This window comes from Fundulus heteroclitus, chromosome 16 (genome assembly GCF_011125445.2).
Source record: "Fundulus heteroclitus isolate FHET01 chromosome 16, MU-UCD_Fhet_4.1, whole genome shotgun sequence".
NCBI lineage: Eukaryota > Metazoa > Chordata > Actinopteri > Cyprinodontiformes > Fundulidae > Fundulus > Fundulus heteroclitus.
The window spans coordinates 20,621,704-20,638,133 of NC_046376.1; the positions used below are offsets into that span (position 1 = coordinate 20,621,704).

The following is a 16,430-nucleotide window of genomic DNA, read 5'->3' on the forward strand; positions in this document are numbered from 1 at the left end:
AAGATATCTAAAAAAAGTCATCTGCACCTAGTCCATGTTTTCTTTTCAGAGTTTTTAAAGCTTAGCAATGCCCCCTTGTGCACAAATCAGTAATAATTAGTTAGGCCTCTAGAAATCCAGTTCCTGAATCTACTATCTGTCTTAGTTTAGAATTATTCAGTGGTTCCTAGATTCCTTAGTGATCTTTAGTTCCTTTCTTGCCTCTTGATTTCTAGTTCTGCTTTAGTCTCTTGCTCTTGTTTTAGTATTGTAGTTTATCTCAGTCCTGAAGTTCTTTTTTTTCTCTTAGTCCTGAAGTTTTTTGTCTTGGTTCTGTATTTTAGTTCTTTAGGTTCTGTTTTTTTTTTTTTTTTTTCTCCGTGCTCTACAGGTTCCTGCACGGTACGGGTTCCTGGGCTATCCTGGCGCTCTATAAGGTCGCGGCGCTCATTAAGGTCCCGGCGCTTGTAAGGTTCCTGAGCTCCCTAGATAAGAGCTGTGTTACGCTTCTTTGTTTTGTCTTGGTCCTGGTGTTCGTTATTCTGTCTGGTTCCCGTGTTCTTTGGTTTTATCTTGTTCTTGCCCTCTGTGGTTTCAGTTTGGTTCTGGCTTCCCCTGGTTCCCCTGTTTTAGTTCTCCTGAGTCCTCCTAGTTCCTCTGTTTCCCTAGTGATTTAGTATTCTAGGTTTGCCTCTAGTCTTGCAGTTTGCTTTAGTCTTTTGGTTTTGCTTTAATATTCTATTTTTCTATATTATCTTTCCCGTCTTTGCTTTTGCTTTCTTATTTTAGCTTTAGTTCTCTAGTTTTTACGTAGTGTATTTGTTCCAGCCCTAGTTTTCTTGTTTTGCTTAATTTACTAGTTTTGCTGAGTTTTATTGTTTTACTTTAGTGTTTTATTTTGATTTTCTAGTTTTTGCTTTTATGTTGTTATCCCTGCCCTAGTTTTTTTGTTTTTGCTTCATTGTTTAGTACCTGAGCTCTATGGGTTCCTGCGCTCTATGGGTGCCAGCACTCTATGGATTCCAGCAGCAACAGCGCTCATTATGTTCCAGTGCTCACTAGGTCCCAGCGCTCATTTAGGTTTCTGACCCCTGGTTTTGAGCTGCTTCACGCTCCTGAGTTTTGTCTGGTACTAGCACTCCTTAGTTTCTGTTTTTGGCTTCTCCTAGTTTTCTCCGTTGTTCTGGTTCTCCTGTATCCTCCTAGTTCCTCTGTTTCCGGTGTTTAGATCCGCCGGAGCCCTCTGGTGCATCCGTGCTGCTTTCTGTGCCCTCTGGCGCTCCCGGTCTGTCGCTGCCCAGCGTGCCCTCTGTTCTTGTTCCCTGGCGTGTTAGGACGCTCCCCGATCTTGTTCCCTGGTGTTTTAGATATCCCCGTTGTCACACGCCTGTCCCTTCCCTCTGGCGTTGTCGCACGCCTGTCCTTTCCCTCTGGCATTGTCACACGCATAGACATAATATAAGAGTAGACGCGTCGTTGGGCGGGTTCTGCCTATGCTGCGATGCGTCAGAGCGTCCGCCATCTTAAATGTGGCAAATCTGCAGTTACTCAGTCACTTAAACAGTATCAGAGGGACTTTAATCTCTGAATATACTTTGTATTCGTAGTATTTTTTTTGTAATATTACAAGTTTATTTTCGTATCCCTTTAGCTTAATTCTCCTGAATTTATTCTCGTAAAGAATAAAAATATTTAAAATAATCTAACCTGGCCCTATTACTCCAGGAGTGAAATAATTCTGCAAACTGTGACTATTCTGGAAATGTTCCCCCTTAATTCTCATAATATGATGTTTTTATCATAACATTATCACTTTTGTGTTTGTTTGTTTATTTTTACTTTATTCACCTAGGACTTTTTTTCCTCATGTTATTAATTTTACCTCTTTAATACTCACCCAAAAAGTCTGTTCCTAAAGGTTCACATGTGACATGGTTTTATGAAATAATGAAGACCACAATTTTATATTTAACAAATTGATCCTTATATTCATAACACATACACACAAATATATATATATATATATATATATATATATATATATATATATATATATATATATATATATATATATATATATATATATATATGTGTGTGTGTGTGTGTATTTATTGCAGCACAGGAATGAGGCATCTTCTCTGATCCACGTTCACAATAACAGAACTCAACTTTTTTCTGCCACATACAAAATGGCGGTGACGTTGACGTGCGAACCTGCGCCCAATGACGCGTCTACTCTTATATTATGTCTATGGTCACACGCCTGTCCTTTCCCTCTGCCATTGTTGTACGCCTGTCCCTTCCTTCTGGCGTTGTCACACACCTGTCCTTTCCCTCTGCCATTGTTGTATGCCTGTCCCTTCCCTCTGGCATTGTCACACGCCTGTCCTTTCCCTCTGCCATTGTTGTACGCCTGTCCCTTTCTTCTGGCGTTGTCACACGCCTGTCCTTTCCCTCTGGCGTTGTCGTACGCCTGTCCCTTCCCTCTGGCGTTGTCGCACGCCTGTCCCTTCCCTCTGGCGTTGTCGCACGCCTGTCCCTTCCCTCTGGCATTGTCACACGCCTGTCCTTTCCCTCTGCCATTGTTGTACGCCTGTCCCTTCCCTCTGGCGTTGTCGTACGCCTGTTCTTCCCTCTGGCGTTGTCACACGCCTGTCCTTTCCCTCTGGCGTTGTCACACGCCTGTCCTTTCCCTCTGCCGTTGTTGTACGTCTGTCCCTTCCCTCTGGCATAGTCGTACGCCTGTTCCTTCCCTCACTCCCCTGCCGGTCCGTCATCGTACAACTCCAACTCCTTGCCTGTCTACCTGTGTGCTCTCTCGCTGCTGGAATCCTGCCACCTCTGCTTCTCTTTTACCTCAGTTTGCCTTGGATTATTCCAGTTTCGTCGGTGCAACTTTCCTGTTGTGACTCAGACCTGCTAGTATTCACCCTGCCAAGCTAATCCTATTGTGCCTCAGACCTGCAACCAGTATTCTCCCTGCCAAGCTAAATCCTGTGGTAACTCCGATCTGCTACCAGTATTCATCCGGCCAAGCGAAGCTCCTGTAAGGACTCTTACCACCCAATATTCGTCTCTGCTGTGCTGTGGGTCTCTGCCATGCTGTGGGTCCGCTGCGTTGCTCTGCAACTCCTCCACTATGCCTGTCTGCTCCAGTCCTCCCGTCTTGGTTCCCGTTTTGGTTCTCATGCGCAGCACCTCCGGTTCATGGACTGTTACTCCGTTCTGTACCTGCCAGTCAGCTCCGCCTGGTTACAGACTCTGGTTCATCATGTCATCATCATTCACTTTTACAATAAATTTTCTTAAGACCAGCTCTGTGTTTGCGTGCTATGTCCGGGTTCATTCAAAGACGAATCCTGACACTATCATATTGATTAAGGGTGAAATCGGTGTCATGTGCACACTATCATATGATTTTTGAAGCATGTTTCAGGCTGCCAATCTCAATTGCTTAATTCCACGCCATTATAATAATTTCTAATATGGATTCATCCTTTCTTTTGTTAAATAATTAAAAAGCTGATGTTAAGTAATGCTCCTAAACTATGAAGAACAAGACTAGTCAAGTCAGCTGTTGATTACTGGTGCCCCCCAGTGCCCAGAGTAAGAAAGTGGATGGAGAGATGTACTTCATGTGATAGTAAAGAGAAGCAGAGAACCTTTGCTGCTTGTTCTTTTTAACATCCTCATAAATAGTTCAGGCACCTGCCCTCTTGTGCTCACAGTGTGAATCTGACAATAAAAAGGCTCAATGTTTTGATCATATTGGTGCTATTGATGGTTATGGAGGTAAAGTCAAATACTGAAAATTACCTGTAAACACTCAGTTTTCTGGAGCCTCTGCAGATTCACTGTCTAATCAGAGTTATTTCTGTTGTGCAAGCAGCCAAGGGGAATAAAATCAGACTGTAAGTGAAAGCCAAATGAAATGTGAGTTTTACAGGCCCCCAGGGGACTGCTCATCACAGCACGGGGAGCCAACACTACTATGTACCAAGCCCCCTCAGCACAGTGCAGAATTGCAGCTAAGTAAAGCCTGCTGTTCAACATTGGAACCTAAGCAATGGAAACAGGCTGGTTGTAACCATTCCTCAGCTTTTTCTGAGAAAAGCTGAGCAGCTGTGCAGGGAGCCTAAAAACGGCATGCTAGGAAGGCCACGCTGTGAGTGCGACCTGACCACCCTTCACAGGCCAAATGCAGACCACAGGAGGACCAAACAGGGAAGCTTCATCCTAGGCCGGGTTTCACAAGGAGGGAGAGTTGCTTGCTGCACCGAACCAGCTCCACCCTGTTCCAACTGCTTTCTTTCTTTAAAATTGTATTTCCTCAAATAGTGTTTTGTCTAACTCAGGACTTGCCTTGTGAATGGAATGAAATGTACCAAATATTGTACTAAATTAGTTATGCTAATTTAACCTCATTCCATATTATTTAAGATGAACTTTGGTTCTTTAACTTAGATCTGCAGTAAACCAGGATTTACTCAATATTTCTGATGATGCCTATCAACTATTTTATTTTGGTCTTTTGTTTATTTTGTATGTGGGTCAATGACGTGACGCTCATTTTTTTGTGTACATATGGGTTAGATACATTTAAAATGGTTAAAATTTGAAAATAATTTGATACATTATTTTCAAACATAATTTTTATCAAACCCTAATCTTAAAGTTTTGGATTTATTCAATTTTGAGAGTGTATTAAGAGAATTTGGGTAAAAATGTCAATGCGGTGTAACCACAAAAACATGAACCAAATAATTTCACTTGCTGAAAAAAATGTCTATTTCTCTCCAAAATCCCTTCCAAAATTATCTGGCATGATCTTGCACTAGAACTTGTCTATATTTAATAAAAGTAACGAAACCCCATTATTCTGAATGTTTTTATTAATATGGGGAATCAAGTCTGTCACATCAAACACTTGAAATGTCAACTGGTGTAACCACCATTTAAGGAGCCATTTTGTCAGTATTATGTCAGAGGATAGTGTGACAAGAAATGATGTCACAGAGAAGGACCCTTTAAGACCCTGTCTGCCGTGTGTCAGGTTAGTAGCTCTCTTAAAAATGTAACATAATTAAGTGTTTTTAGGCCATGGTCAGGCAAGCTAAGGTTGCATGTCAAATGGTATGACCTCATTAAAACATTGATAAATCATAATGATCATAAAATATTTAATTTAATGCAAAATCTGTGTTTGAATATTCACATAAAGGTCAAGTGTGTACATAATTGTCCATAATAATGCCTGCAAATTTTGATTTTAGATAGAAATGTCAAATGGTGTAACCGGTTACACCATTTGACGTATTTCTGTTTGAGACCAATTTGATCAGATCCAGGGCCAAGAGTATGTCATATTTGGTGCCAGTTATATTAGTTTTATAATTTAAATAGATTAAAAACTGTTTAGCATGAACAGCAGCTTTATAGGGTTTAATTAGATTTTAATTTATGTGATTTTTTTGAAAAGTCAAAGTTTTTTATTTTTAATTTAAACTTCCATAATACATTTTTAATATTATATTATGATGTATGTAAATAGTATGTTGAAATTATAAATAAATAATATAAATACATTTATTATAGATAAAGTGTACCTCTTGTCCCCCAACAGATGCCACTTACAAGCAAGGAAAAAGTGTCTCGCCATAGAGCGCGAGTGAACACACTCTATGGCGAGACACAAGGAAATTGTATGAAAACTTAACTGAAATCACAACACAAGTCAATCCTGTTTGTTCATGGTTGTTAAGAAATGATTATACCCACTATTCACTCACTCTTATTCCCTCACACACACACTATATCGCACTCTCTTTGAGCTGAATGAGCTGAAATCAAAATGGAACACAAGTTACTGTAATCCTGTGTCTTCATTGATGTTATAAAATGTTTATTGATTTGGAATATGATGAATTACATGAATATATATTGAAATATCCAGTTCAGTTTACCTTGATGCCTATTTTCTGTGTCAATTTCTTGCCCTATTGCTGTAGACATTATATGGTCAGTTGGTGTAACCGATTTATGTCAATTGGTGTAACCAGTATTTTGTCTAAAAGACTAATATTGTACAAAAAAGTTAATATGGATAATGATTTAATACTCTACTACACAGCATTAATGGGTGTTTAAACCATTTTTACTTAAATGGTCAACGAATAGACAAAAAACAAGATGTTTATCAGCATATGGTCTTGCTCAGTACAATGAAAAACTCATATAATTTAAATTTAGAAATAAATACAATAAAACATATTCTCATAGGATATTACAAAATAAACTAATAATTTCATCCGAACAATTGCATGACCTCTAGGAGGTGTAAAATATTAGATATTTGTCATTTTTTGTGGTTACACCATTTGACAATTTAACAGGCTGTTAGTTCTATTTTTTGTTAAAAAATAGTATAAACGTCATATTAAATAATATGAATACATCAGAAATACAAAGTATACACTTTAACAAACCTCAGGCATGTTTTGTTTTAAAGGTTTAAACATATTTTTGATTTGCTCATTTTACCAATCCTTATCCGTCACTGACCCATGTACATAGGCAAGGCAAGGCAAATTTGTTTATATAGCACAATTCAGTACAGAGACAATGCAAAGTGCTTTACATGATTAAAATATAGGAAAATAAAACTGAACAAAAGCAAGTAGGAATAAAATGTAGAAACAAAATAGAACATTAAAAACAGTTGGACTAAAAAAAGTTGAACTAATGATGTTTCAGAAAAGTTTAACTAGAACAGTCAAAGGCAATCCTAAACAAATGTGTTTTTAATCTTGATTTAAAAGAACTCAGGCTTACAGCACTTTTACAGTTTTCTGGAAGTTTGTTCCAGATAAGTGGAGCATAGGAACTAAATGCTGCTTCTCCTTGTTTAGTTCTGGTTCTAGGTATGCAGAGCAGGCTGGAGCCAGAAGACCTTAGTGGTCTGGAGGGTTTATACACTGATAACAAGTCTGTGATGTATTTAGGTGCTAAGCCATTTAGGGATTTATAGACTAACAGAAGTATTTTAAAGTCTATTCTCTGAGATACAGGGAGCCAGTGTAATGACTTTAGAACTGAGGTTATGTTCTTTACTTTCTTAGTCTTAGTGAGGACACGGGCAGCAGCGTTCTGGATCAGCTGCAGCTGTCTGATCCACTTTTTAGGCAGACCTGTGAAAACACCGTTGCAGTAATCAATTTGACTAAAAATTAATGCATGGATTCGTTTGTCCAGATCCTTCTGAAACATTAGTTCTTTAATCCTGGAAATGTTCTTCAGGTGATAGAAAGCCAACCTTGTAATTGTCTTTAGATGCTTTTGGAGGTTCAGGTCTGAGTCCATCACTACACCCAGATTTCGGGCCTGATCAGTGGTTCCTAGCTGAAGCAGCTGAAGCTGTGTGCTAACTTTTGATCTCTCCTGTATTGGTCCAAATATTATTACTTCTGTTTTTTCTTTTTTTTTCAATTGAATTTTTTTTTTGGCAAATCCAGGCATTGATTTCTTCTAGGCATTTACTCAGTGCCTGAACTGGTTCATAGTCACCTGGTGACATGGTGATGTAAAACTGTGTGTCGTCTGCATAGTTAGGGTAGCTGATGTTGTTTTTTATTATCTGAGCAAGAGGGAGCATGTATATATTGAAGAGGAGGGGACCCAGAATGGACCCTTGGGGAACACGACATGTGATTTTTGTCATCTTTGATGTAAAGCTACCTACTGATACAAAAGATTCCCTGTCTTTTAAGTAGAATTTAAACAAGTCGAGTGTTGTACCAGAGAGGCTAACCCAGTTCTCCAGGCGTTCTAACAGAATGGAGTGATCAACAGCCTCAAATGCTGCACTGAGGTCCAATAGAACCAGCACGGTGGTTCTTCCACAGTCTGTGTTTATATGGATGTCATTAAACACCTTGATAAGGGCGGTCTCTGTACTGTGGTGAGCACGGAAGCCAGACTGGAAAACATCAAAGCGGCTGGTCGTTGTTAAGAAGGGGTTTAATTGTTGAAACACAACTTTTTCAGGTTTGAGATGGGCCTGTAGTTTTAGAGTAGAAGTTTGTCTAAATTGTTCTTTTTCAGGAGTGGTTTGATAATTGCTGTTTTTAGGGACTGGGGTAAAACACCTGACAGAAGGGATGTGTTTATTATCTGAGTCAACTCAGACATTATGACAGGTAAAACTTTCTTAAAGAAAGCTGTGGGGAGAACATCAAGGCAGCAGGAGGAGGAACTTAGCTGCTGAATGATCTCCTCTAAGCTTTTGTGGTTTATTTGGCTGAATTGGGACATTTTGTCAGGGTAAGTTCCAGCTGAATACAGCTTTGGTTCTGGTGTTAATATGGAAGTACAAACTGATCCTCTAATTTTTAGGATTTTCTCAGTAAAGAAGTTTGCAGGCCCTGGTGGAATGGAGTTCGGAAGTCACGGACACAGGAGGATTTGTTAACCTGTCGACTGTGGCAAATAAGACACAAGCTTTTTTAATGTTCTTCTTGATGATCTCAGAGAAGAAAGATTCTCTTGCATTTTTCAATTGTAAGTTATATCTGTAAAGTCTTTCTTTATAGATGTCATAGTGAACCTGAAGTCTGATCTTTCTCCACCTGCGTCCAGCTTTTCGACACTGCCTTTTTTCACCTCTAACTGCTGGAGCATTTCTTCAAGGAGATTTTTTCTTCCCGGAAATAACCTTCACTTTAACTGGAGCAATGCAGTCAATGATGTCTGAGACTCTAGAATGAAAGTTATCTACTAGCTCATCTACTGAGTTGCAGCCCAAGGTTGAAGTAGCAGAGTAAGCTTGAATAAAAGTTTCCGTGGCATTGTCATTAAAGGTGCGTTTTCTTACGATGTCCCATTAGCTAAATGAGTCACTGGAAATTATGCTTTCAAAAGTAACAGAAAAGTGATCTGATAGAGCAACATCAGTTACATTGACCTGTGAAATCTTTAGACCTCTAATGATGATCAAGTATAAAATATGTCCCTGTTTGTGCGTTGGCTGTTTAACATGTTGAGTTAAACCAAAGTTTCTAAGTGTGTCACACAGTTCTTTTGCACTTCTGTCTTCAGGGTTGTCAACGTGAAAGTTGAAGTCTCCAACAACAATAATTAAACAGTAATAATCAACACATATCACAGCGGGAGGTCACTAAAATCCTTAAAAAAGTTTGATGTGGACTTAGGAGGCCTGTACACATTCAGAAACATAGTTCGTACCGAGCTCTTTACCTGGAGAGCCAAATGTTCAAAAGTCAAATTTTCCCAAAATCACTTTTTTACACTTTAGTGAATATTTAAACAATGTTGCCACTCCTCCACTTTCCCTTTGCTGTCTGCTCTCACAAAGAAAACTGTAGTTTGGAGGTGTTGACTCCAACAGAATAGCTGCTTCATTAGATTCATGTAACCATGTTTCTATTAAAAACATTACATCAAGATTATTGTCAATAATTAAGTCATTAATTAAAAGGGATTTTCCTGACAAAGATCTAATGTTTATTAAACCCAGTTTATATGTTTTGGTGGTTGATGATGTCTCTGTGGAAGGTTGCATCTGACAGTTTATGACTTTTAAGTATTTGTTCCTGATTATCCTTTTGTTTTTCTTATTTCTGCCATGTATCATCACAGATATTCCATAATCTCTGGCAAAAGGCCCAAGCTGATGCTGTAAACTGTCATGACTGATAAACGTGTTGCCAGGGCCGATCTGTATCACAGCGAAGTTATCTGGAGGTCCTGAGCATCAGGATGTTCCGTGATATGTAGAGGAGGAGGATCTGAGGCTCTGAGTCCTTTGGAAAATGCTGGTTTAGTCACAGCAGAATGGCTATGTGGAGAGGATGTCAACTGTAGGCCAATCTTAAATACTTTGTTCATGTTGTGAGTAAATTCCATAAAAGGAACTTCTGGGCTTTGTGGAGAAGAAGGGGAGACGGGTGCAGTCTGGACCAGTGTTCGTGACGATGGAGGTTTTCTGTCCTCTCTTTCTCCTGCTGAGATCTTGGATGAATCCTTCTGTTGTTCTGGCGTAGCCTCTTTCTGTGTCATCTTTCTGGCCATCTTTGTCTTGGCTTGTTCGGGCTTTACTGGGCATATCATTTGTTTTGGCACTGGTTGAGCTTTGTTTTGGGACAAAGCTGATGTTGCATGGTTCACAGAATAGAAGATGTTTGAAATCAGCCGTTTTGCATCTGACCTATTTAGATGGAAACCATTGCAGCTGAACAGATGTCTCCTCTCCCAAAAGATGTTAAAGTTGTCTATGAAGGTTACAGTTGTTTGTTTGCATGTTTTTTCCAGCCAGTTGTTTAGCATCAGAATTCTGGAAGAAATATCTCCACAATTAACGGGTGCCTGAGGGCCGCTGAGAAATTGACATTAAGGCCATCAAGTTCAACAGACAAATGTAATCCTCGTTCAATACTTCTGATTTTCTTATCCGGGTGACGTCGCCCAGGGCTTCAGTTTGTATTATGAGTTTTTCCAAGGTCGGGCGTTCTTTCAAGATCCTTGGAAGGATGTCTGATACATCAGACACCAGGTCACAGTTCGAATCGTGATAAAACAGCACCTCTGTGTTTTTCTTGTTACAGAAATGTTTAATCCCACTTACATATCCATTGAATAATATCAGGGTCCTTGGCCCTGTGGCATGTCTTTTCTCTGGTAGCTTAGAGAAAAGTTTTTTGACATACCTCTGATTGTTGTCATGATCCTCCTGGGTCACATTTTGTATGGTTTTTATAACATTTTTTGCTCCCTTCTCCTGATGGATAATCTTATGCAAGGCAAAGGAAAGTTAAGGCAAATTTTTATGCATAGTGATTTATATGATTAAAACAGGAAAATAAAAACAGAATAAAAGTTGGAATAAAATATCGAACAATTTAAACAAAATAAAACATGGGAAAATGGGAACTTAAAACAAATATTAATGATTTTAAAACATTTGGACTACAAACTTAAACTAGAACACTCAAAGGCAATCCTAAACAAATGTGTTTTTAATCTTGATTTAAAATAATTCAGATTTTCAGCACTTTTACAGTTGTCTGGAAGTTTGTTCCAGATAAGTGGAGCATAGGAACTAAATGCTGCTTCTCTGTATGATTTAGTGACATGCGATAGGGTTCATCGCTGGTGAGGCACCGACGTCATCAGAGTCAGATTTACAAATATATACACTCTACAGAGTAGACTCATTGCAAAGTGCCTAAGGGGACTGATTGAGCCAAATAAATTCACCAAGAGACATGGAAAAGTATTGATTCTTTGATGAAAAAAATAAATAAAACTAAATAATTTGTCATTTGATTGGTAACAGTTTATGAGTTATGATGGATTTCTGCATTTGTAACACATTCAAAAACTATAACCCACATTATGCATATTTCATTACAAAAACAAAACATGAATAATTATCGCTGTCTTACCTGTCTACTTATAAATTAAATCCATGCAGTGCTCTTTCTGAACAAAAATATTGGTCATTTTCCACATACATTTAATTACAGAAAATCGTTTCATAACTGTTTTAACAATTGAATTTATGATCTACAGACAGGAAGATACATTCACAGAATGGAAGCCAGCGCAGTCAACGTGGGATTGCACAATCCCAGGGGAGGCCAAGCTCGCTGCGGCCTCACCGGCTTCGCTATCAAGCGCCACCAAGGATTTACATGGAAAATAGCGAAAAGTCTGCGATTTTAAAGAAAATATGATAAAAAATTAGGAATTTAAATTAAAAAATAACTTTTTATTACAAATGACTGAGTGAATCACAATTTATACTATGTTATCATCATTATATATTTTCTTTCTCTCCAGTAGGCTGGAGTCAAAAGACCTGAGTGGTCTGGAGGGTTGATACACTGATAACAAGTCTGTGATGTATTTAGGTGCTAAGCCATTCAGGAATTCATAGACTAACAGAAGTATTTTCAAGTCTATTATCTGAGATATAGGGAGCCAGTAGAGGGACTTTAGAAATGGGGTGATGTGCTCTACTTTCCTAGTCTTAGTGATATTTGGAAAAATATCCCAAAAGCACTTTTGTAATGTTCAATTTGTCCTATAGTTTCAATGTATCATGGTGTCAGTATCAAACCATGGATTTATTTTTTGCTTTCTTCCCCTGATGGATACGCTTATGCAGTGAGTTTGTTTGATCCATTGCTGTGTCTTTGCAAACTATGCTTTTAACTAAAAGGCATAAATAAGCGAATGCCAGGAAAAAAATCCCACTTGGACCGCTGAGTTTTTTTTTTTTTTTTTTTTTTTTTTTTTTTTTTTTACATTTAATCAGATTTAGTATGGTTGATGGCAGATGTCAACTCAAAGAATAATAAATCTTAAAATTGAATCAAAATGTGTTTAATGAAGTATTAGATTAAATATATGCACATTTAAGTCGATGCTTTTTTTTTTTTTTTTTTTTTTCCCCCCAAAAGATTATTTTTGTTTTTCAGTTGAGCCATGCAGGATAAAGGTCACATTGTATGTGAAAAGTGTATAAAAATTATTTACCAAAGGATAATTTCAAACATCACATTTAAACCAGGATTTTCTGGAGAGCCACTGTTTCCACCTACTACAGTATAACACACCCGGTACATAAACAGAAAACTTCCTTTACCTTCTTCGTTATAGAAGGATATTACATATCCTCTTTTGTTGTGGGTTCTAAGAATTTTTCTTAATCTAACAGTTACACCCTCCAGTTTTCTGTCTTCCCAAAACACAAAACAAACAAAAATAATGGAAATGTAAGCTGCTGTATCACAACATTTCCAGCAGATGGGGCAAGAAGCATTAGATAAGCCCGGCCACATCACTTCAGTTTTCCAAGTTTCTACGGATGCTTTGGTGCATTTTTTAGAAAATTAAGTACAAACATCAAAATTTTCTAAATCCAGTCCCCTGTTATGAATTCTTAGTCAGTCAGGTAAAAGTAAATGCCATCCATAATACTTTCAAAGAAAATAAATTATTGCCAGTGGAACAAACAACAAAAAGCATGAAGCCATGTGTTGCTGTGTTTCAGCAGTGGCTGGAAAGCTGGTCAAATGTTATGGTAAGATGGAAGAAAACGAGTTACGTTTAATATTAGGACAAACAAACGACATGCTGAACCGGTTCATTCTCCATATTTAGAGAATACATGGTCCATATAAAGCATTTTTACAGTGGTCCAATATAAAATCATTGCAGCAAAACAACAATCAAAATATCCCGTACTTTAGCCACTGAATTACCTGATAGTTCATGTTTATTATGATAATGTTCAGTCTAGTTGCACTGAAACAATGTTTCTATGGCTAAAGCAATGGCATTTTGTGTCTTAAACAACACTTTATGATATCCCTGCAATGAAGTTGTACTCTGATGCAAGTGTTCAGATTTTATTGTTGTTTGCCTTTCAAATCTTCCCTGTAACTGCTGGAGAGGGAAACGAAACTTACAACCTTCAACACTCTGATAAGATCAGGATATCAGTTTACAGGTTTCACGCTGCCCAGTTCTTTTTTTCCATTGCAAATTACTCTTTCTCTCATGTTCATATATGACATTTTACAACCATATCTCTGTTTAAGGTCTCTTTGGTGATGCCATATTACTTAAAAGGTAATGTAAAAGCACTATTGAAACTAGTGATGCAAATGATTAACAAGGAAAAAGAAGAAAACAAAAGCAAAACTTTATAGGAGGTACGAAGCCACACTTGCATATTATTAAGCCACGCCTTTCTAACACGTACAAACCTTTTCGCTCCTTTTTTGACAAAGGTATTATAGTCCATATCTTACTGTTCACAGAAACAGGGAAGAGTTTCTTTACAAATAATCTGGTGGAATTTCACTTGACTTTTGTTGCAAAGTTACTTGGATCAGTGATAATTTCTCATTCTGGGATGGTTTTACAAGCTTGATGTTGCTGTATTTTATTTGATTGTGACCTTTCTGATTTAACTCTGTTTACCTTCATCATCTTCAGTAACAGGTAAGACTATTCTTTTTGAAGTTTTAATTTTCATTTTAAAGTATATGAGTTTAACTATATATATATAAACTATTTCATATTAAGCTATATTTGCTGATTCAGACATTATGGTTTCTCTTCCAGTTTCTTGTTTTGGCGATGGATGAATTTGTTTGCATGCTATTGATTGAGTGGGGCCTGGAGGACTGGATAGAAACATTTAGAGGTCAAGTATATTTACTTTCTTGTCAAGAGAAAATACAAGACCTGTATACTGCAAAGCAAGTTAGACAAAAAGCAAGTCAAATTAATAGATAAACATATTAATATATAAATATGGAGCTTAAAGCCATGGTTATTCCAGCCAGCACTATCCATATACTCCACAATGCCCTGAAAGTCAAGGAGAGCTGAAATAAATCTGAAAGATTAACCAATGCAATGCAAAGCAATACTCACAGCAAAGTTAATGTGGAGCACATATCAGCTAACATCACAAACGACACCATCCCAGATAACTTCACACATGAATTATTACAGAGTCAGGTCTCCTGGGCATACCAATTGTGGCTGGTGTTAAATAGGAAGGTGGCCATAAAAGACCAAACAAAATTTAAAAAAGTAGTTATCCCACATTCACAAGACACACTCAGGTCTTCTGATCTAAAGTTCGAGCAGACTAACAAAAAACAATTTAAAAAAACCCCAAAATCAACCCAAAAAGGACAGCAGGACACAGTACATCTAAAACTCTAAAAACGTGAAGAAAGTGAAATTAATAACGAGAAACTTTAACATACAACGTGTTGAATGACTATTAAAATACAAACCAACAATTGACATTTTGCAGGTGAATGAAATACAAGCACCTTCTTAAACACATTGGAATATCCATAAATACACAACATTAAAAAAGTGTAACTGAAAAATGTTCTGGATAATCGTCTCCATTAGACTTTCGAAGCAAGTCAAGTCATGTTTGCCTTGCCCATAAAACTGGCTTGTGTGGTTATTTTATGCTCGTGTTATTTTATGTTCCTCAAATGTTCAAACCAATTCAAATCTATGTTTTGCGTGCTCCAAAAAGAAATGTGAGCACATAAACACCTGGATGTCAGTCTGGGGACTAAAAAGATAGCCATGGGAAAGCACAATTTTGTCCTCTATATTAATCATCTCCATGATTATTTGGGTGTATATTTTGAATCATTATACAGCGGATGCATCTCTTGATTGCCAAAAGCCACCACATAATAGTTAAAATCTTTAGTTGAGTAGTTGGACTCTAGCATGGTTAAAGGTTGTAGGTTGTTATGATTACACGATGTGGCTTAGATCTCACTTTTAGGTGCAGTTTTCGTTCAGTGAGAAAGAAAACCCTTAGCATCATTGCTCATTGGCTACAGATTAAAAGTCGCTAGACTATTCAAAAAGTATAGATTTGAAAAATACATGAGGTAAAATTTAAATATGATTTGTATTGGTGCCAACAATTGCAAAATCTGTGATTTGGTAAAAACAAAAACATTTCTTGATATCGTATCGGTGAGTTTTTAATGCTCAGACATTTGTCCACCATTCTTATTAATTTATTTATTCTTATTAATGAAACATCTGTGTCAACTTTAAAAATACATTTCCCATATATTGTTAACAAAACACCTTTTTGTTACAGATCAAGGCGTTGACATGAAATATCTGTTCGAGCTTGAGGATCAAGACATTAAAGAATTGATTTCCAAAGTGGGCCCAAGATCACATTTCAGAAAACAACTGAAGCAGCTAAAGGTAATTTTCTGCGCTATATGACACACTTGTATGTTTTAGCCATCACATTGTATTTAAACATATGAGTGTGCAGTGCAGCTTGTGGTAAAACTATGATTTTGCTTATTCAAAAAAAAAAAAATCTTATAAACACACACCACTCGCCATAATTTTATGGATTCTTAATTACTTGCTAATTAGATAAATCTGCTTGTCAACAGGAAGAACAAAACGCAATTCCGGGGACATACCCATTCCCTGTACAAGTAAGATAAACATATTATTGCTTTAATTGTCACATGATCAAACAGAAATTTTAGAGTTTGCTTGACATTTCACATTAATATTTGATCTATATTTTACTACTTTATTCTTTTTTTAGACTAAACAGGTGCAGCAAAACACAACTGATGAGGCTGAGGTAAGTGTGACATTTTTAATATTTATTTTTCTGTCAGTAGCTAAGTTCAGCTTCTTGGTTAAATACGTCCCCCAGGGTCTCTGCAAATCAAAGCAGATAAAGACAAGGAAGCTTATTTATTCTTGCCTGGCTCCCTAAAGTAATTATTGAGATTCCTACACTGTATATGAAGCCAAATAACATGCTGCCTATTCTTAGAAATTAATGTTTTGATGACTGATTTTCTTTGGAGGAACAAGCAGTTTTATCAAATCAT

At 37.4% G+C, this 16,430-nt stretch overlaps 1 protein-coding gene across 1 annotated transcript in view; it reads left to right on the forward strand.

The window, feature by feature from the left end:
* The first annotated feature begins 13,921 nt into the window (after window positions 1-13,921).
* Window positions 13,922-16,430, forward strand: part of LOC105923088 (nuclear GTPase SLIP-GC) — a 39,872-nt gene continuing 37,363 nt past the window's right edge. Inside the window, exons 1-5 of the mRNA XM_036148633.1 lie at window positions 13,922-14,007; window positions 14,131-14,212; window positions 15,662-15,774; window positions 15,975-16,019; window positions 16,136-16,174. Coding sequence (XP_036004526.1) covers window positions 14,146-14,212; window positions 15,662-15,774; window positions 15,975-16,019; window positions 16,136-16,174 — 264 coding nt within the window. The 5' untranslated portion in view covers window positions 13,922-14,007; window positions 14,131-14,145. The remainder of the gene's footprint in view (window positions 14,008-14,130; window positions 14,213-15,661; window positions 15,775-15,974; window positions 16,020-16,135; window positions 16,175-16,430) is intronic.